The 27,100-nt window shown below is 39.1% G+C and overlaps 1 protein-coding gene across 1 annotated transcript in view; it reads left to right on the forward strand.

Annotated features, from left to right (window-relative positions):
• The window catches only part of TTC27 (tetratricopeptide repeat domain 27), a 267,500-nt gene that overhangs the window by 185,335 nt on the left and 55,065 nt on the right, over window positions 1–27,100 (forward strand). The window contains exons 12-15 of the mRNA XM_018552894.1: window positions 16,531–16,626; window positions 18,832–18,954; window positions 19,399–19,626; window positions 24,806–24,904. Coding sequence (XP_018408396.1) covers window positions 16,531–16,626; window positions 18,832–18,954; window positions 19,399–19,626; window positions 24,806–24,904 — 546 coding nt within the window. The remainder of the gene's footprint in view (window positions 1–16,530; window positions 16,627–18,831; window positions 18,955–19,398; window positions 19,627–24,805; window positions 24,905–27,100) is intronic.

A 27,100-nucleotide genomic window follows, 5' to 3' on the forward strand; every position in this document is an offset into this window, starting at 1 on the left:
GGCCCATCCCCAAACTGTTCCCACAAAGTTGGGAGCATGAAATTGTTCAAAATGTCTTGGTATGCTGATGCCTTAAGAGTTCCCTTCACTGGAACTAAGGTTCCAAGCCCAACCCCTGAAAAACAACTCCACACCATAATCCCCCCTCCACCAAACTTTACACTTGGCACAATGCAGTCAGGCAAGTATCGTTCTCCTGGCAACCGCCAAACCCAGACACATCCATCGGACTGCCAGACAGAGAACTGTGATTCGTCTCTCTAGAGAGCACGTCTCCACTTCTCTAGAGTCCAGTGACGGCGCGCTTTACACCACTGTATCCGACGCTTTGCATTGCACTTGGTGATGTAAGGCTTGGATGCAGCTGCTCGGCCATGGAAACCCATTCCATGAAGCTCTCTACGCACTCTTGTTGCGCCAATCTGAAGGCCACATGAAGTTTGGAGGTCTGTAGCTATTGACTCTGCAGACAGTTGGCGACTTCTGCGCACTGTGCGCTTCAGCATGCACTGACCCCGCTCTGTCATTTTACGTGGCCTACCACTTCATGGCTGAGTTACTGTTGTTCCAAGTTGCTTCCACTTTGTTATAATCCTACTAACAGTTGACAGTGGAATATTTAGTAGCAAGAAAATGTCACGGATGGACTTACTGCACAGGTGTCAACCTATCACGGTACCACATACCTGAGAGCGACCCATTCTTTCACAAATGTTTGTTGAAGCAGTTTGCATGCCTAGGTGCTTGATTTTATACACCTGTGGCCATGGTGGTGATTGGAACACCTGAATCCAATTATTTGGAGGGGTGTCCCAATACTTTTGGCAATATAGTGTATATTTAAAGGGGAGAACACCTAGGGGAGTCTAGCAGGATCTTGGTTTTCTGGTAGATCATAAACGTGATAACCGCATACAATTCCAAACTGCAGTTTCTAATGTATTCTTGTATTAATAATGGTATCCAGTGAGACAGAGACATAATTGTACCCATGTACAAAGCATTAGTAAGACCTCATCTGGAATACACAGTTCAATTTTGAGCACCAGTTCACAAAAAGGGTGTTGAGAAGAGCAACTAAGGAGCTCACCTATGAAGGAAGAGTAACTAAACTGAATTTGTGCTCTCTTTACAAGAGTTGTTCAACGGGGATATAATCACTCCAATAGTCGATATTGTGAACTTAATGCAAAGTTCTTTTTCAGGTTATTGCAAAGAGCAAGGGGGCGGAAAGGCTTCTTCACAGTGAGAGCTGTAAAAATGTGGAATAGACTTCCTCAGGAGAACTCATAGTTGATTGTTTAGACCACTCAGGAGAACTCATAGTTTATTGTTTTCAACACACGCACATCATCCCCTGTGCTGCTGTTTCTTTAAGTCCACAGACAGAGCCCTGTCTCAGCACAGGCTCTTGTCTGTTCATCACACTGAAAAGATACACTGCCTGCCTTCCACAAACTTTAAAGCCCATTTCAAATGAAGCAGACATGTGCAGTTGCTGTATATGAACACATAAACTTATGCTTTTTGTTAACTTTCCTCTTCATCCTCATGGAAATGGCGGCCTCTGTATTCATAGTGGCATCACACCCCCCTTGACAGTGTATTATGTGTAGATGCTGGTGTTTATTGTGTTTCACAGTATTACAGGGAGGGGGCAGCTTGTTACAGCCTGCTTTACAATCCAACCCCGGTGTCAGGCTGAATTTCCTTTGGAGAACATTTTGAATTTCTAGAATTCAGGCCTAATATTAAGATCATAAAAAAAATGAAAAAGGCCTGCAATGTGAGTAAATTGTTCACACATGTATATCATAACTGCACCTCTACATTACCGCAATAAATGCTAATCACTTAGAAAGGTGCAAATGGATTTTAAAATATCTGGGGGAGGCACAGGCAGGAAAGGGATGGGGTAGGTTTGCATAGACCTGTTGTGAATCCAGTGCCTCCTAATAGCCAACCAGGGAGGGTCTGCTGAGGGCTCTGCAGTTTGCTCTCAATAGTTTAACTGGATGAGCAGCGCTAAGATATTCAATTGGTTAACATATGAACCTATACCAATACAATTTGTACCATATACCAGTGAGCAGTGATTAAACAATACATTTAAAATTGTGTGACTAAGACCTACTGTGACAACTGATAAGTCCTATTAAAGTGTCACATAGTGTTAATGGAAAGCTGCTGTACTATAAACCCGTGGGTCTAAGAATATATCAACTGGATATACAGCGCTAATGATTCAATTAGTGGACATTAAATTATAAGTGTATATATAACAACTGTTTCTAACATGCAACTTTATCGCTATGTTATGACAAGTGGAAAACAATGTTGTTAGCAATAATTGGTGTCAATAACCATGAAAAACCGTGACTGAAAATAAACAATCAAATGATGGTGTTTGCCATATTAGTTTCCTCTCAATGACATGCCATTCAAGCTTTGGCTGAGATGTGTGAGTCATCAGCTTTGATCTGCCAGCTTTATACAAAAAAAGCAAAGCTTGGGTCTCTGTTTAGCAGAAGGGGGGCAAGCTGACCTGGGGAGCAGGGACAGGGCTGCAGAGAGACCCTCTCTCCATAGGCTATAATCACTATTACAGACTATCCAGCTTTGTGCTACAACAAGATCCTCTTCTCTGAGCATATTCCACATGCTAAAATGCTTGTGGTTAGCTTCCTCTCCATTCTAGCACGCTTCACTGGCCCTGCCTGGTTCTTGCATCCTACTGTGCTTGGGTACCTTTGCTCCATTTTTTTTTCTGTGGTTGAGTGGAGACATTTTACTTACAAACTGTGTGGGTCCAGGCAGGGCAGTACAGATTGTTAAAATTGGTGATTATTTTGCTGGGGTGCTGTGCACAAGGGGGTGGGAGGATTAAAGGGAAATTACCCGCTGAAGAGGTGAACTAAAGGGCCTGTTCACCCACCAAAATGAACCTCCAGCTCCTGCAGAAAGTCATTAAATTAGTTTCGGTATTGCTAAATGTGGCAGCTTCCCGCTCGGGGCCGTGCATTCGTTTTATCCCTTCCATCATCCTAATTCACTAGGATGCTGGTTGCTGCCTGTGTCCTAGCAACCAATGATGTATCCCTGACCTCTTGGCTTACATTCCCCCCACCTGTGACTGGACTGTTTAATGAAAAGCACCAGACTGATGAGCTCATCCCTCTGTCACTCTGCACTTTGTCCTTCACACGTCTCATTGGCTGCTTGTGCTGCTTCTCCCTTTCCCTCTCTAAACTCATTCATTAATTTGTGTATGTTATATCTGCCTGGAGTTTGGCTTTAAAATGCTTAGTCTGACCTCAGTCTTAAAGAAAAGAGCATCCATAGAATCCCAATTTCCTTTTTGATTAATGAAGTAAAAAGGTGTGCATAGTCCTAATTGTTATAGACCACTACTGTGAAATGTACTGAGGCTTAAAATTGTTAAAAAAATATAGCATTTAGTCACTCTTATTCCATTTAGTGTTGAATTTAACATTTCCCCCCTCAGTGTGCCTTTAATCTTGATCAAAGGAAGTCAAATTTTATTGTTTGGTAAATCATTTTCTCTGTTTGGGATATGTTAGATTTGAAGGATGTAATTATGCTTATTAGCTATGAAAAGTGTTGGCACCACTTGATAGAGTATACTTTAAAAAGCCTAAGTGGAATGTGAAACTTGCAGAAACCTTTGTGCCCGTTTGCTGTAGGAAGCAATGTATTTCCCCTTCCAGTTTTTCTGCAGAGGTCTAGTTATAGTATCCCACAAAGTAAGTTATATTTTTTTAATGTAAATGTACCCTTAGAATATGGTACATAATACAACGTAAAAAAGCAACTCAGGCTGCAATAATTAACCACTTCTGGGCCGCAATACGTCTGTAGACGGCGGCCCACAGAAGTGGTTAAAACACGAACACGGCTACAGCAGCCGTTGGCTTTCCCGGGCACTGCTGTCCCCATGCGGCGCCCGGGAGCAGCTCGGCGGGTCTCCCCGCAACGATCGGAGAGAGATTCAGCGGTATGTATTACATCACTTCCGGTGTCACTCTTTACAGTCTCCGGCTCTTAGAGCCAGGAGATAAAGCTGAGGAAGCAGACATTAGGCCTGATGTCTCCATAAAGAGGACCTGTCACACCCTATCTGCTATTACATAGGGTGTTTGTTAGCCCCCAATGTGATTGCAATAACCCTGTTAAAAAAAAGTGTTTAAAAATGAATGTAACATATAAGAAAAAAAAAATGCAAACATTTTTTAAGTTTTAAAAAAGAGGCTAGGGACAATACATGTAAGACCCTCACTCTTATCGAGTTGGCTCGTAAACATAAAATATTGGCTTGTCTTCTATCCGTAGACGGCAAAAACGGCGTCCAAATTCTCCTACGTAAAACCAATCTTGACCTCCAAAACAGGCGCTCTAAATTATTGTCTTGGTTTGGTAGAATTAATGTTATTAAAATTGACATCTTGCCTAAATTCCTCTATTTATTTCGAATGATTCCCATTATTTTACCTAGATCCTATCAGTGATTTTGTTTGGGCATCCTCGAGACCTCATTTGAATTGTAAGATTTTATTTCAACCAAAAACACAGGGCGGAGCAGGTCCTCCCAATTTTTCATTATTTTATAAAGCAGCACTGTGCACGAGGATTCTTGATTGGTTTCACCATGGTTCGCAGAAACAATGGGTGGAATTGGAAATACGGAGTTCTCCTTTACATCCCAAAGCTGCTCCTTGTGTACCTTTTCATCTCCTTGGACATCAGGATCAGATGCCCCCTTTTGACATTTTCGACTCTCCGCTGCTGGCATCTATCTTTTTGATCTTTGACCCTCTCTACCCTCCCTAGTCCTTTCACTTCTTTGTTAGATAACCCATTGTTTCCTGCAGGCTGCCGAGCTCCTGGCTTTCTAGGTTGGGATAGCTCCTATTGGCCTCAATTACACCATGTTCTTTCTGGCACTTCCTTGGTTCCTTTTGATACGCTTTCATTGAACTCTCACATTCTTAAGAGTGCTTGGCTGCAGTATGAACAATTACATAGTTATTATCGATCATTACAACCCTTATCCGACATATACCGTGATTTGACATAATTTGAAGCCTTGTGCTCTGCTCCTTTCCCCACGATTCATACGATATCTTTATTGCACTCCATTTACACGGCTCATCTGTTCTCTACTTCCCCTGCATATACAATTAAGTGGATTTCAGACTTGGGTTCTGCCATAGGTCCATCTGAGTGGAGCAAGATCTTCCTTTTTACCCATAAATTGTCAATCTCTTGTAAACTACAAGAACATAATTTTAAAATTTTTACCAGGTGGTAACTTACCTCGGTGAGGCTGAATCGGATCTTTCCCTCAGTGTCAGATACTTACTGGAGATGTACCGAGGTTGTGGGAACCTATATCCACATTTGGTGGTCCTGTAGGTCAATTTATGATTTTTGGGCTCAGGTTTTGGAACGCTATAATAAGGTGTATGTAGCTTCAGTGGGGAATTCTGCCTCCTTGACTCTATTAACGTTGCTCCCATATTCCTTACCCAGAGCTAAGAAATCGATTGTATGATTTTTTTATTTTTGTGGCTCGGCAAGTGAAAGACACTGGAAGTCTTCACATCCCCCTTCTATAATGGAATTGCTCGATGTTATTAATGATATTATGCACATGGAGAGAGTTGGTTGCAAAGGGCAGTGGGTCCTGTTCTAGATTCACTCAGATGTGGTCGGCTTGGATACTTTATAAGGACTCCATGGCAGAGACAAGGCTCTCTTCCTGGAATACATCTACCGATTGATTACTTTTTCCCATTTTTTCTTTTTGGTTTTATAAGGTGTTATATCTGTATCTGTATCATATTTCGCAGGTGGGTGTACCTTGCAGTACAAAAATCTTCTTTCTACTTTTCTTCCTTCCCCTTTTCTTAACTTCCTACCCTATTGCTCATCCTTTACCTCCCTCTGTTTCCTTCCTTTTCTCCTTTATCCTATTTTTCTTTTCTGTCTTACATGAGTACTAATGTCTCTCCTTTATCAAACGGATGTGAGGTGTACTAGGTGCGACAGTTGCCTTCATACTCTTGCTCTCAGTGTACCATGTTAAAGTCTTGATACAATATGTTTATTGTCTTTAATGACTGTGCAACTGTTATTATCCTTCATTTTCTATATTGTACACATTACTTTTTTTTTTTTACAATAAAAGCAATTTGAACAAACATAATGACAATCAAAGGGTTAAAACAGGCCCCCAGAATGAAAAGGAGAAAGCCACTGCTGAGGAACAATATTAAGTAGTGTGTGGAGTTCTTCAAAAGGCACGTGGAAGAGACAGCAAACATTCTGGAAATGGTTCTCTGCTGTAATTAGGCTAAACTAAAATGTTTTGGCTTTAGCACAAGACACTATGCTTGACAGAAGATCTCTTTGAACACCATCCCCACAATGGTTATAGCAGTACAGCTACATACACAAATGAAATACATATAAGGCAGCTGTTTTACCTGCCAAAGGATTTGTTTTTCTGTTCATCCAGATGTACACATGCCTGTCACACAGTCAGGCAGATGGTACCCCTTTCTCTGTTACAGTTTTGGACTATAGAGGAAATACAGTTATGTCTTCTTTATACCTCCAGCCTGATGACTGGACAGTGAAGGAGCAGCAGAACACTGATAAGGTTATCTGTCTTCTTCTGTCAGCATGTTGCTTGTCTGCACCTTTGCATTCAGCACACCTGATTTGCTCCCAGGCCTGCCACTCCTTCAGTGCTTTTATAAATGAGATTGCAAGAGGCTACTAAGCCAACTGTAGATACTTAGGCTGCGTTCACACCTGACCGTTTTGTAGCGCGTCCTACGCTCGACGAACACGCTACAAAACGCTCAAAAAAATAAATAGCATTGTAGTCAATGCCCTCGTTCCCACCCATGCGTATTTCCACCCGTCCCTAACGCCCTACAAAACGGCCCACGCCTGAAAAGGTCCCGGGACTACTTTGGGCCATTTTGTAGGGCGTTTTCCATTGGGATACAGCCAAGTAGCCTTTGGAATCGCGCGACGGTCGTGCAACTTTTTTACCGCGAATCGCGGTAAAAAAACCGCGTGATGGTCGTGCGACAGACGCGCATATTACAATACGCCTAGGTGTGAATGGGGCCTTAGACTGGTTCCATTGCAAAATCTATGTAAAGTGTATCTAAGCCACAAAACACAAACAAAAATGCATTGCAGCTTACCAGTGCTTAGATGTGGTGATTACATTAGTTTTATGCATAGACTTTTAAGCTTTTCTCAACCTGGCGATCTTGCCTGGTAGATCACTTTCTGTTCTAGGGTGACAACACTCACTGTATTGCATATATGGAAGAACAACACATAGATCTCAGGCAAGTCTGATAATGTTGTTTTAGCTTTCAATGCAGTATTGTCCGTTCACTACAGGAAGTTAGGAGCTCACCGGATCTCTGCCAGGATCAACAGAAATATATTTGCACTTATCAAACATATATATTAACACAATTACATCCGTATATTTAATATACCAAGATAGACCAAATAACAGGTTAATTGTTATGGTTTACATGCCCTTTTAATAATGAATACAGTGCTGCATTATTTTTTGTATTTTATCTTAGCCTGTAGTTCAGCATTAAGGATTCCTTAACAGGAATAGGTTAGTAATATCATGTTAAAAGCAATTCTATGCATATCTACCAACAGTAATCGGACTATATCGAAATGCTCCAACTTGATTTTTGTGTAGCCGACTTTAATGATTGCTCTTTGTGGAATGATTTTAAAAATGTTTATAGAGAGCTAGTCTTCAGTTTATTAATTTCATGGTTACACTGTGCCTAGTGCACTATTTATTTTGACAGAGCTCCCTCCCTTTAGCTGGTTTTGTTGGGAAAGGCATAAAGTGCTTTCAACTACCCTGCCAGGGGCATCATCATTTGGGAGCAGCATGAGACCAATTTTCCATGAAGATATCTTCATTTGCTTTTGCATTACCAGGACTTTGAGCCCCTTGCTACACATGTATTTTTGAGGTTGGTAAACTGCTGACTTGCTCTGTTCAATTTAGTGTTTATATAATAAAATGTGTATCACTGAAGAATAAAAACTACACCAGAGTTTTAAAGCATCAGACTTAATCACAAAATATAAGATAGAGATTCCGAAAAGCCTCGGTGGAATGCCAAAATGAGCCAACTCATATTTCCCAAGATTTAGGAGCTTTGCACTAACAATCTACAGTATGTATGAAAACTTTTATGTTCCTCTGTTAGATATTATCTATAACCACAAAACAAAATCTACTTGTAAATTGCTAGAGGCTTTCCCGCTTAGTTTTTATTGCTTGACGTGTGGGACCGGTAGTGATTAGAATAATACCTTGGTTGTGTGCTCGTTGTTTTAGCACATAATAAACAGTACAGAGCTGGTTTATAATGCTGGAAATGCATCTAATTTTGTCTGTGCTGTCCTGGAGGTACTGCTCTAACATCTGCACATTTTTGCTGTTTTAGTAAGACAATTAAAGGCTTGATAATGCATTACCTTTCAGTGCCGAGTTCAGGATTACTTTTTAATTGCTTTTATGTGGTGTATTACAAACATATGGTATCACTCAGGGATTTGTTCAGAGGTGGAGGAAATGGCAGAGGCAAGCAGGCTCCCTTTCATAAACGTCGGATTCCGTGATGTAAAGCCAGACTGTACAAGAGCTACTCTGACCACTTGTGTTACTTCACAGTCTAGTTATAGCTCAATTTGTCCTGACTGGTTTCATGTCGAGGTTCTCAGCTTGATGAAGAGCTGATGTCAGTGTTTTCTTCCTCTCGCCACACTGGAGACATATGTTTTATTGGTAGAAGTTTGAAAAATGTTTGCGAGTGAACATTCTTCCACAATTAAAGAATCATATAATAAGATAATTTGAAAAGATTCCTACATTTCAGGATACCTTTATACAGTGATGCAGGAACCATGTTCAGTGACTGTTATTATTTAAGGGACCAGCTTTGGCCCTCTAATCATAAAACCAGTGTTTTGGATCCTAAATCCCTAAAATATCCCTGTCAAATAAAAAGCTAACATGAAGGTGGCACTGTAGTTTCTCTTCAGAGAGACTCTTTAAGGTACACTGTAGTTAAAAGGTAAAATTGGATCTTTTAGATTGTAAGCCCTCGTGCAGGGCCCTTCTTACCATCTTGTCTTGGATTGTATTGTGATTGTAATGTATTCCTTATATTGTAAAGCGCTGCACAAACTGTTGGCGCTATAAAAATCCTGTATAATAATGATATAAATCCTGTATAATGATATAAATCCTGTATAATAATTATATAAATCCTGTAAATTAATGATATAAATCCTGTATAATAAAATGTATGTACGGCCGAAACTTTTTTACTTTTTTTTTTTAAACTTTTGGATATAGTAAGGCAGTTAATATTCCAATTGGGATCTTGCTCTGGGTCTGTAAAGCTGCACAGTTTTTACAACTTTTCCTGCTACATGCTACAAAGAACCCTCCTCTCTGTGACAAACTATGACAAAATCCTGATAACTTCTTTGTTCTGGCTTCAACATTCTGCAAGCCCGTCCCCTCTTAGCCCTTTAATGCTGCAAAGTTTGAAGCTCTGAAACTCAATTCCCTTTTCCAGCAAATAAATGTCCCCCTTCCTAGCCTTTTTTATTACAGAAATAGTTTTTATTGAAAGATTTTTCACATAAACATCCTTGTAGGATGCATAGGTACATAAAACATCAAACCAATAAGCACGAGATATAGCATCTAGCACACATTCCTTGGGCAATACAAATCCCAATAAAACTTCCGCCACATAAAATGTAATATCTAGGGGACATTAACTTTCAGCAGAACAGTGAACAGGGTATATAAGGGTCCTTGCCCCCGTATAGGATCGTGAGATACGTATTGAACAGTAAACTTGGGGCTGGGTACCCACAGGCGTGGAGGGCCCAAGGAACCACAAACAACAACATCACGCCAGACAAACATGAAAGAAGGTGGAAAAGGGAAAGGGTGGAGAGGTGGTGGGAAAGGGAGAACGTAAAATAGAAATAGGAAGAAGGGGGGAAGGGAGAAGAAGGGAAGAAGAAGTGGGAGGGAGGGAATAGTCATACTCCTGCCTGTTCCGTGGAAGGGTAACCGCCGGATCCCCTGCAGGATCACCACTGCAGACCTAATAGTGACAGAGGCATAGGGAAACTCACTCACCGTAGAGATCGGTACTCCTCAGAGTCCATAAACATTATCCAGGGCCTCCATCTGGCCATAAAGGTATCAGATCGGTCAGCTTGTTCTGCGATTAGCTCCTCAGATCTATTCAGCCTACACAGCTCCACCGTCCACTCCGATACTGAGGGTACGACCTGAGCAGTTCCAATGCCGAGGAATCAAAGTGCGGGCGGCAATGACAAAGAATCTAAGTAGGGATTTCTTCACCTTAGAAATAGAACCCGGAAAGATAGACAGCAGAGCCATTTTAGGTGTGATGAGGACCTCGTTAGAGACCACTCGTGAATAGATATGTGAGACGGTTCGCCAAAAGGGCAGAAGCATGGGACAGCTCCACCAGATATGCGTCAGTGTACCTATCTCAACCTGACATCTCCAGCAGGCGTCCGGGTTTAATTAGCTAATTTGATGCATTCTGACCGGTGACCTGTACCACCTGGTCAACAATTTGAAACCCCTTCCTAGCCTTATTGCCGATTGTACACAACCCACTTTTTCCTTCAGATGTAGAAAATTCTAACTCCCTTTTTTGGTGGACCACCTATTATTTCTCCAATATCCACCTTTCTCACTTCACTTTGTTTTCCTGACTGGTCAACTGTATTAGAAAATCATGGTGCTTCTTTAATAGAATTAAAGATATTTCCTTAGGCAATTCAAGGCATTCAATGTCGACTCTTATTAGGACTAAATAGCTTTCCTACACAGACTCAGTCTTTGAACATGGCTGCCTTTATTGCCTGAGAAGTCCCCTCAAACTTTTTCTTTTCTACTCTGCTCTGAATGCCAGTTTGTTCTAGGATAGCAAAGTGTTCCCTTAACACAACCATTTTGGAATCCATCCTCATAGACCATAATGAATGTTGAATGTGGGACTTTGTAGGTGCTACAATTATGTTTTTTTATTTAATTTAACATTTTAATAATACAGAATAAAACAATCACCTAATATATGCACACAACTTTGCAATAATAAAATACTTGCATATGTATATTTACAAGACCTGTAAGTCATCTGAGGAGGCAACCCAGTTGGTACCTGTTTGATATACAGCGACATATATAAAATACCACTGAGGGTACCCTACAAATTATCTTCCATTGTAAAGGAATCTTGGAATCAACTTACAAGGTTCTCCTTAGATGGTTTTGTGTGTGAAAAAATATAGCAAAAGCTGTCCCGTCTTATAGTAACAGTTGCTTTAGGAGTTGTGGTTAGAAAGGTGATGTTTTGCATGTCTGGTGGTGTCTAAAACTGGTCTCCTCATCTAGAATATTTGGCCTTATTTAATCTCTCTTCCACTTTAACATTCCATGAGACCCCTGGATAGCTCTTCTGCAACACGCTCCAGGATTCACTGTCCACTAACACACATTGACTGCTTTTCTTTTTCTAGTTGTTAAAGTGAAATCTAAGGACTTACCTTAAATGATGCCTCTTGATCTGATTATCTTCTTTCATCCACTTGTTTCCAGCAGTCCCTCCAGTGCTGGTACCGGTCACTGATCCAGCGCAGACTGCTTTTTCTTCCTGTACCATGGAGTCTGTCCAGTGTGCACACTCTTGGCTGCGTGCATTGACTTACAGTGTGTCTCTCCCCGCTGGTGATCTCCTCTGCGCATGTGCCCGCACTCATCCTCCTGCACGGCCATTCGGGGAAGCTGATTTACTTGTTTGGTAACTTTTAAAAAAAAAAATGTTTTCACATATATCTACTGCTTGCTAGCCGTACATATATGTAAAAAAATAAGACTGTAATACTACTTTAAAGAATGCATGGACACTGCTCATTATTGAGAAGCTATCCTGCGCTTTCAAAGATTCAAAGCCTACATTCATTAAGATTTGTGAACCCTGGCTCAACTATGCTCTTCCTTAATATCTCTAGCTTTAGTTCCCTATAGTTCTCTATTTTATACCTTGTCCCAAGCCCTGGGTCTCATCCAGTTAACCCCATATTTTTCCCACTTCCCTCTTCTTCCATTCCTCTTCTTTTTGCAAGCTCTTTCCTTTACTCTTTTCCTATCCTGTCCCCTTCCCTGCTCCTTTCCCTTTGGTGGTTTGGTCTCATGCTCCTGGTAAGGGGGAATTCATAAACAAAACATTCATGCTTTCCAAATGTTTGAGAAGTTTATGATCCCCAAGTAGGTCCTGAAAAACCCACTGTTGAATTCCCCCACTACACACACCCTGCTTTTTTACTGTCATGTATTCTCATTCACTGCCCCTGCTTAGGCCATACTGTTATACCTTATCCTGAAATTAATACAAATAATTGTAACTGAAAATCCCATGAGGTTTTTTTTCTGTTTGTGTCCTGCTTTAGAGCTTTCCCTTCACTTTATGTCCTATAGAACAGTAAATGAGAAGAAATCTCTGCAAAGTACAAGAATTTCTATCTTAGACAGCTGTCATTAGAACGAATATCCCCATTGGATGATTTACACTCACCAGATACTCTGGAGGCAATTCTGTTTTGGATTTCCCTTTACTTTCTGTTTTGATGACAGTGGTCTCCAGCACAAATAGAGGAGTGAATCTCTCCAGTAGAGACACAGATAGCAATAAAAACTTGACAGAGAATCTAACCATACCCCATTCTTTTAGAAAAAAAAAAAGCATTTTTGACTTTACAGACACTTCAAGATGCATACATGGAGCATAGCCTACCTGCACAGCACTTCAGTTTTTCAGGCTTTGCTATACTAAAATTTCATGCAAAACTCCAAAAATGGACTGGGCAAAATTTTTGGCACCCTCAATATTTGGTAGCACAGCCCTTGGAAAAAAATAACTGAACTCAATTGCTTCCTGTAATCATCAATGAGTTTCTTACACCTCTCTACAGGAGTTTTGGAGCACTCTTCTTTCGTCAACTGCTCCAGGTCTCTCAGATTAGAAGGGTTCCTTTTCCCAACTGCTGTTTTGAGATCTCTCCACAGGTGCTCTATGGGATTCGGATCTGGACTTATTGCTGGCCAGTCAAGTACTCTCCAGCGCTTTGTCTGAAACCATTTCTGAGTGCTTTTTGACGTGTACATTGGGTCATTGTCCTGTTGTAAGACCCATAAGCTCTGACGGAGACCCAACTTTCTGTCACGGGGCCCTACAATGCACCCCAGAATACAGTCAAGACACCCAGTGCCTGAAGCAGCAAAGCAACCCCAAAATCAGTGAACTTCCACCATGTTTGACTGTAGGGACTGTATTTTTTTCCTTAAAGGCCTCACTTCTTTTTCTGAAAACAGTAGAATGATGGGCTTTACCAAAAAACATTAATTTTGTTTTGTCTGTCCGTCCAAAGCACATTCTCCTAAAAGGGTTTTTCCTCAGGTAGGTTTGGCAAACTCCAATCGGGCTTTTTTATGTTTCTGTGTCAGCAGTGGGGTCCTCCTGGGTCTCCTACCATAGCGCCCCTTTTCATTCAGATGGCGATGTATAGTGCAAGCTGACACTGTTGTACCCTGTGCCTGAAGGTCAGCTTGAATTTGTCTGGAAGTTGATTGAGGGTCTTTATCCACCATTCCAACAATCCTTCGTTGCAATCTATGCTCAATTGTTCTCTTTCATCCATGTCCAAGGAGATTAGCTACAGTGCCATGGGCTGTAAACTTCTTGACAATGTTGCGCACAGTGGACACAGGAACATTGAGATCTCTGGAGATGGACTTGTAACCTTGAGATTGTCCATGCTTTTCCACAATTTTTTTCAAATCCTCAGACAATTATTTGCTGCTCTTTCTTTTCTCCATGCTCCGTGTGGCACACAGAGACACACATCAGAAAGGTTGAGTCCGTTTTTCACCATTTTAACTGGTTGCCGATGTGATGTCTATATTGTTAGCTCCCGTTAATTGATACAGGTGAGTTTAATTACAAATTACAGGAGCATCACAAACTTGGAATGCAATTATTCTAATTTGGAGTAGGTGTCACTTATTTTGTTCAGTCCATTTTTGGAGTTTTGCATGTAATGTGTCAGATTTGGCTTTTTTTTCTCCAATTTTTTGTGTCATACCAAAACAAACAAAAGAAATAAACATGAGAATGCCTAAACAATTGTAATTGCAACAATTTTCTGCGCTAAGTGGTGCTTTATCTGGCAGAAATGCAGGTGTGCCTATATTTTTGGTGATGACTGTATATATGTAGTATATATATTCCTTATATATACGTATAGTGATATGTTATGGTTATATAATATTATTTAGGTACATTACTCATTACTGTACAGCCTCAGAAGAACAATTGTTATTAATTAATGCCAACATATGAGAGGTCTTACTATACTCCATTTTTCATAGATCCGATATGGCGGTCTACCCTGTTGCATCTGTTGCAGCAATACAGGCAGACAATAAAATTGTTGCTACTTTGAACTACAAGAATTATGTGTTCATGTTGGTATTTCTAATAAAAGTGTTGTACAGCCTGCATGAATTTGATGCAAGGCTTCCAACAACACCCACACAGCCTGTAATGTGTCAGAAATACTTTATTTAACGACTCCAATTGTTTAAGCTTCTGTATTGTTCATCAAGTACTGCTCTCTGTGGCACAAAAATAAGTCATGGTGTCTGATAAATATTATATCTATATTAGGGATGCACCGAAATTTCGGCCGCCGAAAATGGCACCTTTGGCAAAATGCCTAAAGTGCCATCTTTCAGCCGAAATAGTGATGCATCCCTGGTTTCTCTCCTCCCTGCTGACACTGCACAGGGTCCAGTAGGGAGGAGATAAACTGTCACAGCAGGCCGAGTGGTACGGGAGGGAGAGCGCTCTGAGTGGCCGGCGTCTCTCCTCCCGTACTGCTGAGCCTCCTGTGACAGATCAGGAGAGCGACGGTGTGGGGGTGGAGACATCTGTCACAGGAGGCCGGGCTGTTGTGCGGAGGAGGAGTATGCTGTCAGATCGAGCTCATCCCTTATAATTCACATTTTAGGCCTGAAAAATATTTAAAACCCCCAAGATTAATATATTTCCTGAAAGCACAGACCCTGTAAAATAAAATGGCTGCAGACACAAATTTGTATGTCGCAAAATATTAGCGCAAATCTTTGTCAAAACCCGCATTTCCATAAAAATTACACTTAAGTTAACTTTAGTGCCCCAAAACACAATATTATACACATTTTTTTTGTAAAATATAACAGATGAGGTTATGCCTAGTAAAAAAAATACCCAACAAAAATGTTATATATTACAACTTACCGGTCCATAGATGAGGTGCCTGCATACGTTTTAGGTTTTCAGATTTTTTTTCTTTATGTTAACCTGGTAATCCTGCCAATAACACTTCTGTCCCTATTTTGACTCCTCTACTGTATCTATAGAGGAAGCCATAGTTGCCACCCAGGCTGGACTTCCAATATGCCTGCCTTTGTTTAGCTCCATTACTTGATGTTGGGGAATATTTTGTTTTTGTTCTAGGGTTTAGTTTTCCTTTTCTTCCTTTGCACAGGGCTGTACCAACACTGGCTTCTAACAGACACAAATCTCTGAAGAGATGAAAAGCAGTAATGTTTGTCATTCTATTCTGTATTCTGGTATCCCATCTCAGCCAAGTACTGTCATCAGTGAGGCTGAACCAATGTTTTAGTTCTTAAAAATATACTTGAATTCACACTGTTATGCCCTATAAAATGCATGTACAGTAAATTCCCCGTTATCCGGCATCCACAGGCATCCACAGGGATTGGTAGATTCCAGATAAATGTAGTTTGATTTCTTGAGAGTCGCTATTAAAAATAGGTCTAACTAATGCCATGCCCCATACTATACCATACCATAACATAAACTCTGTATTGACTTCATAATAATATTGAAATGCAGTAATCAAAAGCAAATTAAGACAAATAGACACACGTTCCAGGATTATACATGCCTCAGATCAGCAGATTAATGAGTCCACACTGGATTTTTTTTCTGGTTAGATGAGAGTAATGGTTAGATGAATGCCGGATAACAGAGAGTCTACGGTATGTTTAAGTGTGCTGTGGCACACATGCCTTTTGATGATTTTAAGCTAGCTTTACTGCATGTTTTTGTATAAAAGCACAACAAAACATATTGCATTAAGAAGGTTACAAGACAAGAAACCGTATCTAGTAAAACACATGAAAACGTATGCAGTTTTAAGACACAGCGGTGTGAATGGGTACCATTTAGATTGCTTTGTAATTAATGAAAATAATTATGCTATGTTGCACAGACCATTATTATATTTTTTCTCTCTAATAATTTCATTCTTTAGGCCCTAGCAGATCAGTTTGAAGAAAAAAGCCCTTCTGTGACTGAACGTATGAAGGTTTTCTATTGCTCCCAGATGCCTCCAATTTGGGATATTCAAGTAAGTAAAACTTTATGAATAGAGAAGCTCCGCACGAAAAAAAAAACAAAAACATACAAACCAACAGTTACATACAAATAAATAGAACTTAAATATAAAAACAATGCAGCGCTACAAATAACATTCTAGTACGTAATTAATATAAATTAGGGACCAAATTACATCACATTTGAAAACATTATCAAGCCTATTCACAAAAGGGTGAAGGGTTTGGAGAAGGCAGGAGAAGTGAACAATCTAGGTCAAAATAGCTGATTTGGAAAAATTCTCCAATTCAGCTCACCTTCCAGTTCAGTTTTGTTGTCCTAGATTGTTCACTTCTCCTGCCTTCTCCAAACTATTCACCCTTTTGTGAATAACCCTGTATAAGTTCACCTAGAAACTTTCCCAAAGCAATAAATCCATACAGGGCATTTGTTGGGAGATAAAATCGTCTCATAGCTTCACATGTTCTTCTCTAGATGATTCAATTTATGTCATTAGCATAGCACAACACAGTCACTTGTATATTAAACCCAAAATAAGAGAGACTTGCTTGTATCGGTGGGAAATTACAGCGTGTTTTCAGGGGTATTCAGCTTGCATCTGAGATCAGTTTAAAACATTTCTGAGATCATTCACAGTTCACTGACAGGGCATTTGACCTGCAGTCAACCTCCTTTGGATGTGCATTTGATCTCCTTTTATGCTGCATTAAGCTGGGTTTGCATTTTAATACTTGACTCGTGGGGAATTCTGATGGAAGCAAAAGCCTGTCGAAAGGGGCTCTTTACTCTTCAGTTGGCTGTTGGGCTACCAGCCTGATAGACCAGCTTAACAGCCAAATGAAGGAGTGCACATGGCAGGCTGGCAAGGCTGCTGCTAATTTTAAAGCAGCAGCTTTGCACTGTCAGTCTGCAAAGTATTATTACTGGCAGAAGCTCCAGGTAAGAAACTTTGCAACAGATTCACAAAAATCTGCTTAAGAAAACCGATACAGTAATGCATGATGTTAAACATATTGACAAATAGATTTTGTGTATACATACACTTAAAGGTTTACATTTCCACATGACAGTTCTCTTTAAATACACTTCACTTAATATGAAAGACCAATCAGAAAGAAGGTAACCTGAGCTAAAGCATTTTTCAGAGTCTGAGAGAAGAACTTATCTAATCATTTTGTATTGCACATGGCACCCAATCTGACTGAAACTTTCACTCTCCAGTTATAACAGCAACATGTTGTACTCTGTAAGGTACAGATGAAAGAGTTTTATTATTTCCACTGTCAAGGAAGCCTGTTTTCTTTCAAGCCTACGATCAATGATTTATAGACATTCCAAAAAGACTTTTCACTATTACCAGCTCACACTTAGGTGTGAAGTGTGCCAGGACTTATTATCTCTAAAACATTTGTCAGCTCAGCAATATCACTGCTGAGCCCTGGCCATTATCTGCACATAATAACATTGAACAGCTTTCACCACTCATGTGTGCCAGGAAGAAAACAGTTATATTTTTTTAGTATATTTTGGTTCCTCTGTGTATGCTTTTTAGGGCAAGTATTGTATATATTTTTTTACCCAGAAGCTTAACATGTTTTAAAGACTTGCATCTTTAAAGCAGAACTTTAGCCTCATCATGTATACTTTTTTTAAGGAGATTTTCTTTTAATTTAATTATGTACTGTATATACAGATACATCACTGATATTGTGAACGATGACCTATCTACCCCTTTATGTAATCAAATTACCTTGAAATGCCATTATAGTTTCATTATGTACAGTATGATTTGGTGCATGTACATATTTTGCAGACATTTTTTGCATGATTCACTTTCTAATACCCCAAAATAAGATATTCTTGTCAACTATGCATTATTTAATCATATAAAGCTTGGATTTGGTTGGGCTTGGAGCTCAACAGCTCTAAGGTAAATTGTGGATAGACACATTGCAGGACAAAAGGCTAGGTGGGGTAATCTTAATTTGTTCTTTATTTCATAAATGTTTTCAATTAATTTTCAAAACTTTTTTAGTTTTTTTTATAAAATATGAATAATTGTTTCTTTTACACAAATAAGCAATTTTTTATATACTAACAATTATATTTTCTATATCTGTATACTAATAAGCAATTTGTTATATACTAACAATTATATTTTATATATGTATACTAATAAGCAATCTGTTATATACTAACAATTATATTTTCTTTGAAGCGGCAGCTAGCAAGCTTATTGTTTGATCTTGGATGTACAAGCTCAGCTCTTCAGATATTTGAAAAGCTAGAAATGTGGGAAGATGTTGTTATTTGCTATGAACGAACAGGACAGCATGGAAAGGTCAGAACGCCAAGTACTATTTGAGAATGTGATTGTTTTCAGCAATTATTGCACGTTATTTTTCATTATCCTAAGTATCCCTATTGATAACAGTTGTGTCTCGGAAACCAACTGGTGATCTGTAGGGTTGAAGTGTGTGCAAACATGCTTATTATTAATCTATGATGTACTTTCTATTTTGCAGTTTCACACCAATGTTGCTTAGATGGTTACTAGGGTAGAGATTTGTTGAAAGCCATAGGAATGCCTGTAATTTAGTCTGGAAAACAATTTATTCTCCAGATGGCCTATAGTTATTTGAGTTTGTTAAGCATTTTTTCTGTCTCCATACATTAAATATGATCACAAAAATATGATATTGCAAACACATACATAAATACATATATTTAATAAATATTTGTTTAATCAGTATGTACTCAGAATTGTAACTCATGTTGTCTTCAGGCAGAGCAGATTCTGCGACAAGAATTGGAGAAAGAGGAGACCTCACACCTTTACTGTCTTCTTGGGGATGTATTACGGGATCACCAATATTATGATAGAGCCTGGGAGCTCTCCAAACACCGAAGTGCTCGTGCCCAGCGATCAAAAGGTCTTCTCCATCTGCGGAATCAGGAGTTTGAGCAGTGTGTAGAATGCTTTGAAAAGTCTGTAAAGATCAATTCAATGCAGGTGAGAAAAAGGAAAGTGTTAAAATGGGGAACATTTTTTAAAATAAATCCAGTTTAAAAAGTGGTTTCATGTTTGTGCTGTGTATAGCTTGTTCATGTGTGGTATTGATGATGTACAAATTTATTTTTTTCTAATTTTGTAAAATAAATATTAATTGCTATTGAAAAGCAAAAATAAACAACTGGCTTTTAGCTTGCATGTACCATACATGTCATTCATATCTTTATATGGAATGACCTTTTTATTTACATTTATTTGCATTTATGTCCATGAAAAGAAAACAAACATTTCCTCAAGCATTTTAAGGGTTATAAATGCTGTAGGTTTTTTTTTCTTCTTTTTTTTTCTTAATATAAAATTGTAAGTTGTACTTTCGTTTACTGCTGTTACGTTGGTTATGCCTGCACCTAAAGTATTATTTGCAAGGATCCAGGTAGGACTTAGCAAGCATCACCCAAATTAATATCTCGAGATATGATTTGCTATTTAAACCTCCACAATTACTTTGGTTATGAGGATTATAACATGTGTTTGAGCTCCACACAACAACAGAAATGTATATAGCAATAAGACCCAAATATGTTAAACCAGCAATCTACTTATCCACAACAAAATAATTAAGCATGCAGTGACATATTATCAAATACACAAACAGTGGGATATGCAAGACATAGGACAAACAGTGCATGAATGTACCCTAATAATTACTGGATTAATTACATGTGGGGACTAGTATAGGGCTGGCTTCCATAGTTGTACATGGAACGGCATGGAGTGGCACAGATTGGTGGCCTTCAAGTAGTAATCTAATCAAATTAGAATAGTCCTCCAGGAGTTGGATACTTTTTAAATGCCCTCAAATCCAATCCCTTTTCAAACAAATCTTTAATACATTAATTGCCCAGACTTCTGGAGGGTAAATGAAAAACACAAATTGTTAAAAGGCCAGCTAACTTTATTAATAAACATATAGTCACTTTTTCTAACCCTCCAAAATGCAGTTTGTGATATCTCCCAAACGGTGCATAAAATATTTACAATATATCTCTTTACCATATATAAAGTGTACTAATGTAAAGTGCAACATGCAGTATGTAATAAATTATATAAATATATCCAATATATCCCAAAAAATAAAGTGCACAATAACAGTCCAAAAACATAAAGTACAGTCCTTTAGTTCTTAGTGATATCTGTGTGTTCACATCCACGGCATTCTTATACCATCTGCTTTATAAACACCTTAGTGCTTCAGTGCTCCACCCAAAATTGGACACAGATTCATCTCCCCATGTGGACCTTATCTGTTGTATATAGATTAGGTCATATCACGCTTGTAGTATAAGGCATATTCAAACTCTTTTCCTTAAGTATCCACAATAAAAACAGAATAGCTCAAAACTATTAAAAAAAATGCAGACCATAGTGCAGTTCATAAAAGTAATTTTTATAAACCTCATATGGCAAAAGCAAGTGAGGTCCCTGATAGAATAACAAGGTTAAATATAGTATAGTATGGGACTTACATGCTACTCACTCAAAGCTCCTACAAGTACACATATAATTAGGGAATCATTCATGCTGACATTTTGACCTTTCATTTTGAGAATGCTAGTTGTAGAATTTGTACACTTTTCTGACAATCATTTACTGCATGCTGCTTCCAGCCTGTAACTTAAAAGCACTGAACATAGTCCAGCAACTAGCATTTTTAGAAGGATGCCAGGAATCATAGTCCTCCATACACCTAACAAGTGTACTCCAACATAGATGGAGATATGCAGTATTACTTATTTTAACCCTTTCTCTGTCAAACCATTTTTCACCTCAGGTGACTGGGCCTTTTTTGCTATTTTTCATTTACAGCTTTGAAAGTTAGTTAAGTATCCTCCAAGCCATATATTTTATGAACAAGGTAACTGAATTGCCTAAAAAAAAAAGTATCATATCCAAATTACATAATAAGTTTTAAGAAAAAATAAATCAGTTCATGCGAGCTATATTGGACTTTAATGGTACTTCAACTACATTAATTAATTAAAATTCCAATATTTTATTAAATCCATAACATTACATTAAACATCAATTTTTTCTAAAAACATTGACATACAAAATAATTCAAGAGATGCTCCCGCCTGCCTATTGTCAGTCTATTTTATATCCATATATACAGTTATATGCATTTCAATTTTACAATCATAAAGCACACACCGGCCCACTGGCAAGACTAGCAAACACCAACGCGTTTCTCAATGTTGAGTCACTAGCTTCCGCATTAGGTTCTTGGACAGATTAAAATACAACGCAGAGCTTGTCCCAGTATGCGTATGGTAATATCTCCTATACTTAGTCACTGGTGGTAATTATCTCTCCTCCGGTGGACATGGGACAGGTCAGACCAACTTCATACAATGAATTTCCATTTAGAAAGGTATTCCTGTTCATCATATTCATCACAATCAGCTTCACTTTTACATCTCCCTAGTGATTCCACACTTCACCCTCCTGAAAGGGAAGGGGGGGAGAAGGGAGCAAAAGGATTCAGATGGCTCTTGTTCAGATAGCCAAAATATATGCCTTAGGCATAGCCTAACATCAAAATACAAAACTAGTATGGAGATAACCGCACACAGGTAGAAAAGAGTTGATAAGGACTAGAGGAGAGGGTGTTGATGAAAGTGATGATATAGGTCTGTTTGGCAGCTTGCAAAGGAGCAGTTATATTTTATTGCATCAGATTTATACAGGGCGAAGTCTTGCAGGGGCCTAGTTTTATGCCATACTCGCTCAAAAGCTCATCTGTGTCTGTGACTTCTGATGTTGTCTGTTTCCCAGGGTTGTAGTGGCCAGGGCCTAATACTGTGTGGAGTGAGGGGAGCAAGTGTGTCCAGGAAGAAGGGGTTGAGCTATTGCAGATAGAAATGGCCAGGTCAGGACAGGGGTGAGAATATGTCATAGAGGTAGCCAGTAGCAGAACAAAGAAGGAGTGAGTGTGAAACTGATAAGATGTGATCAGAGAGAGGAAAATATGTGTTTGAGAGGTTGCAAGAAGTGCAGAGGCGGGAAAAGAGATGGTCAAGGGTGTTGCCAACAGAATGAGTAGGAGTGTGTCCACTGTGTTATTCACTTAACTACAAAAAAATGTACTGTTTATTTTTTTCCTGCATACACTGCAAGAAAAATAAAGCAGGCTAAATGTCTTTCCAGTAAGGGGTTTTCATTTTTCACATACAGTTGAAAAAGAACCATTAGAAACTGGTTTGATTGATTTGAATGGTAAGTCCAGCCTTCTATACTTCATATTTTTCATATCATTCCCTGTTTTGCTCCTAAGGATTACAAATTAAAAAATATATAAGTAACCCAAACAAACCCACTTTACACCCATTATTAATTGAAATGTATGGCTTAATTATATTAGCATTATGTTATATTTTTCTATCACTGCTTGCATTTCAGTTTTATACATATGTGCATGATATTTTCTGATGGTGTGGTAAAGTATTTGGTGAGAAGCAAGTTATCATTTTGATGTGTTGCTACATTTCCACATCTTTATGTAAATGTTAGTTGAATAATGTACCATCTGCTTGGAGTGCATGGCTGGGTGTAATTGTAAAAACATGTTGCTTACAAGAAGAATCCTACATAATCCAGCAGTCAGTGTATTGGATCAGTCGTGGTTGAACTCTTAGCCATAAATCCTGACAGCTACTCATTCATATGGGGATTTTCAGTGAGTTAAATTTCCCTCACTAGTGCTTGCTAGAAAGGGAGTCCAATATATTTCACAAGCTCTTCACCTTTCTTTTGAATGAGTGGCACGTACTAAAGTAATATGTCTCTAGTCCACTCTTTCATTCACATTACCCTAATCTATTGGAAAAAAAAATTTTTTATCCATTATCATCGCAATAAAGCAACCAACATACGTGTATAATTTTAGGTCCTCCTTTCCACAGCGATAGACATTTATTTCAAAGATATTTCAAATACAATCTTTAGTACGGATATTGGAATATTTAGCAACATTTTCTTAGATGTTAAGGGGAAGGATACGTTTAGAGAAACTTGTTAAGATAAAAATATGGGAGCTACCATCAGGGCGGCCATCATTCTTGTCCTCCCTTGGCTACATTGTGAGTTACCGAACTGGAACAAACATGTTTATTAGGTGATGGAAACTTGACTGGTTTACTCTGGATCAGCCACTTACAAGGTAGCTATTGTTCAGGATGGCAGCTCCAAAGCCTCACTTTCAATCACTTTAATTAAATCATGTCAACAGTAGTGACAGTTCCAACATTTCCTCTTTTTTAAGCGTAAGGATGAGAGTAACTATTGGGACCTGTTCACGCTTGTCCATTTTCATGCAGCAAAACTCAAATACTATATGGACCCATTGATACCTACATATGCGCACGTGCACTGCAATACACATGGAACAGTGTGAATCTAGCCTCAGGGACAGGTGATACATGGGTAGTATGTGTTACTATTCATTTATATCTTATTTGTGAATTTTTGCCGACACGCGGTAGACCTCTGGCTTTCCCAACATTTTCCTGTTGGCTAGTAAGTCCACCTATCAAATTGTGTGTCCAGTATGAAGTCATAGGTTTTAGACAGAGTGCGACTAAAACCAATGCTAGCACTTGTGGGAATTCACATAACAGATAGCTCTGTAAAAATACCTATGATTCTTGCACCCACCTGAATATATGTGTGCTGTATAGGCAAGAGGCTAGTTTTGCTGGAATGGAATCATAAAGAGAAACAGAAGGGCTGAAATACCTTTCCTGAAGAAAATGCTTCTTTAGGTTCCTCCCAGTGTTGGGCAGAAAAGCCAATGCCTGTCTTCAAATGCTCTGAGCTGAAGTGGAGAATGCAAACTCTGTTCTTTCCCTTTAGTGTACATTATATGACTGAATGTATATTTGTGTAAGCAGCAATGCAGGGAACCAAGAGCAGCACATTCTTCAAAAAAGTATTTTAGCTCCTATAGTGCATTTTATTTATACCAGAAACCACCATTTGAATACAGGTCTACTTCAGCTTGATGCATTGTACCCTGTGATACAAAGGTTTCTATTTGGAAAAGTGTTGATTGACTATATCATTGTTTCGTATGATCATATATATTAGATGGTTTAATATACATGTGTTTTTCCTGCTTCAGCTTGGAGTGTGGTTTTCTTTGGGGTGTGCCTATATCACTTTGCAAGGATATGAGGGAGCAGCAAGAGCTTTTCAGCGTTGTGTCACCTTGGAACCTGATGTGAGTATTATCCTTTATTACCGTATATGTGCGCGTCTGTAAAATATACAATTATGAACATGCAATAATACAGCAATGTTTTACATAAGGTCTTTCTTGGGAGGTCATTGAATCCTAGGTGCCCAGACCAAATTTGTAAAAATAAATAGCCATTTACAGGAACAAGTGTCTCTGTGGCACACATAGCACCACAGAGGTAATAAAACAGAATTGCATGCATGAACTTAATAATTCTGTATTAATCAACACTATGATCAAATCACGCTCATGTAACTTAGGCCAATTTATTATTTCGTATGTAACTGTGTGTGTGTGTGTGTATATGTGTATTATGTACACACTTGCACCAAAAGTCTGAAATTACTCTAAAACTTAAAAAATTAAATTATTTTTTTGACAATAAATATGAATTCCGAGAAAACATATGTAGCTAATGTTGCAAATGGCTATTACTGTTTGAAATTACTGATTGGTAATCTATTATTTACTTATGACTGCACTATTTTCCATAGCTATTGCTCTGGTGTACTAATGGAAAACGTTTTATAGCTAATTGTTAATTAATCATGTTTAAATAAAAGTCGGTTTTCAGAGAAGTCTCTATAATTGTGGTAGAACAGCTGAAACCTGTAATTCTATTTATAAAAACCAAGTATATTGTTTTTTCTTGGTTTGGAAGCTACTAGTATTCCAGTTCGCAGTCATTTTCAGGTTCAAAAATGACGCGTTTCGAGGAGATTCCTCTTTATCAAGCCACAAGATCGAGTGTGGCTTGATAAATAGGAATCTCCTCGAAACGCGTAGCCGTCTACCCACCGTGCACCTCCACCCCCCGTTTAGTCCTCAGCGACTTTCGTTGCCAGAGAGACCATCGGACACCTAGAGACAGCAGCCTGACAGCATTGCCAATACATACGGCATCGGGCGCTCCAGCGCTGTTCGCGGCTCCTCGCTCTCTCCCTCACATTCTATACCCACCGTGCACCTCCACACCTCGAGACAGCAGCCTGACAGCATTGCCAATACATACGGCATCGGGCGCTCCAGCGCTGTTCGCGGCTCCTCGCTCTCCCCCTCACATTCTCCCTATCCCAGCCGTTGCGGCCCGGCCTGGCCAGCCGAGTACGTGAGCGGCTCCAATATTGCAGCTATGTTCTAAGACCAGCTCAACATTTGACAACTTGAGGGATTTAGCCATTCAGCCCAGCCCCTTTTCAGCCACTCACCTCTCATCTGCCAGATAGAAGGACCTGACCATCACATCCTGAAGTGAAGATAAGGCGAGTTTTTGTCAGAGTCTCCCATATCCTAACTGTAAGTCTACATCCTTTCCATTCTAGAAGACTTTTTTCTACGCTCGTATTTGATACATGCATGATCCTACATCACTGTACAAGCATTGCCCATAAAAGTGATTCCAGGTAGTAGCGCTCCTCCAAGAAGAGTTTGTTTGTTATTGGTGCACAGGGTCCCTCCCCCTGTTATGAGGAGTTTCGCACACCACCAGTAGTTAATCTCCAGAGTTGTGTCTGACCTACAGGAGTGCGCTCTAAACATTGTGCTTTCTAATGTTAAATTAGACATTTGATGGTTAATGACTAAAAAAGTATTAACGGAGAATTAGCTGATTCCAGTGCTGGACATCTTCAGGTCTTAAAGGAAAGTAAGCTTGATGTATTTCTTATCTACTATATTCTGTGGCTGTTGCCAGATCGCAACTAGTTTGCATGTGCTTCTGCAGAACAATTTGGACAGCATATTTTGAAACACCTGACTGCCCTGGAATTTTTACTTGGGGGAGACCTTGCTGATGCACAGTAATTACTATTTGTTTTGTTCCTATTTGTACTTTTGTCATGGTGCAAGATTTGCCACAGCTACCATGACTTCATTTTTTAGTGCCGTTGTCCCTTGCCCAGTCTTATTCCTTTGTGTAAATTTAAGCATTATGTCATTGATCAATAGCACATGTTTGTTATATTTGTTTAATTAAGCACTGGGCTAAATGCCTAAAAACAGCTTTCATTTTTTGACTGGAAAGTGGTCTATTACTGTTAGATTCTTGTTTAGGAACATTAAAATATCTTATTTCATTACTTCACAAAAAGAATCATTAGAACTCTAAAACACCCTCCAAGACAAATATTTTAGGCAACTATCTAAGGTATGTGTATATTTATAAATTTGTTTTTGATA

The sequence above is a fragment of the Nanorana parkeri genome, unplaced genomic scaffold, assembly GCF_000935625.1.
Source record: "Nanorana parkeri isolate BGI_ZX_2015 unplaced genomic scaffold, ASM93562v1 scaffold100, whole genome shotgun sequence".
Classification (NCBI taxonomy): domain Eukaryota; kingdom Metazoa; phylum Chordata; class Amphibia; order Anura; family Dicroglossidae; genus Nanorana; species Nanorana parkeri.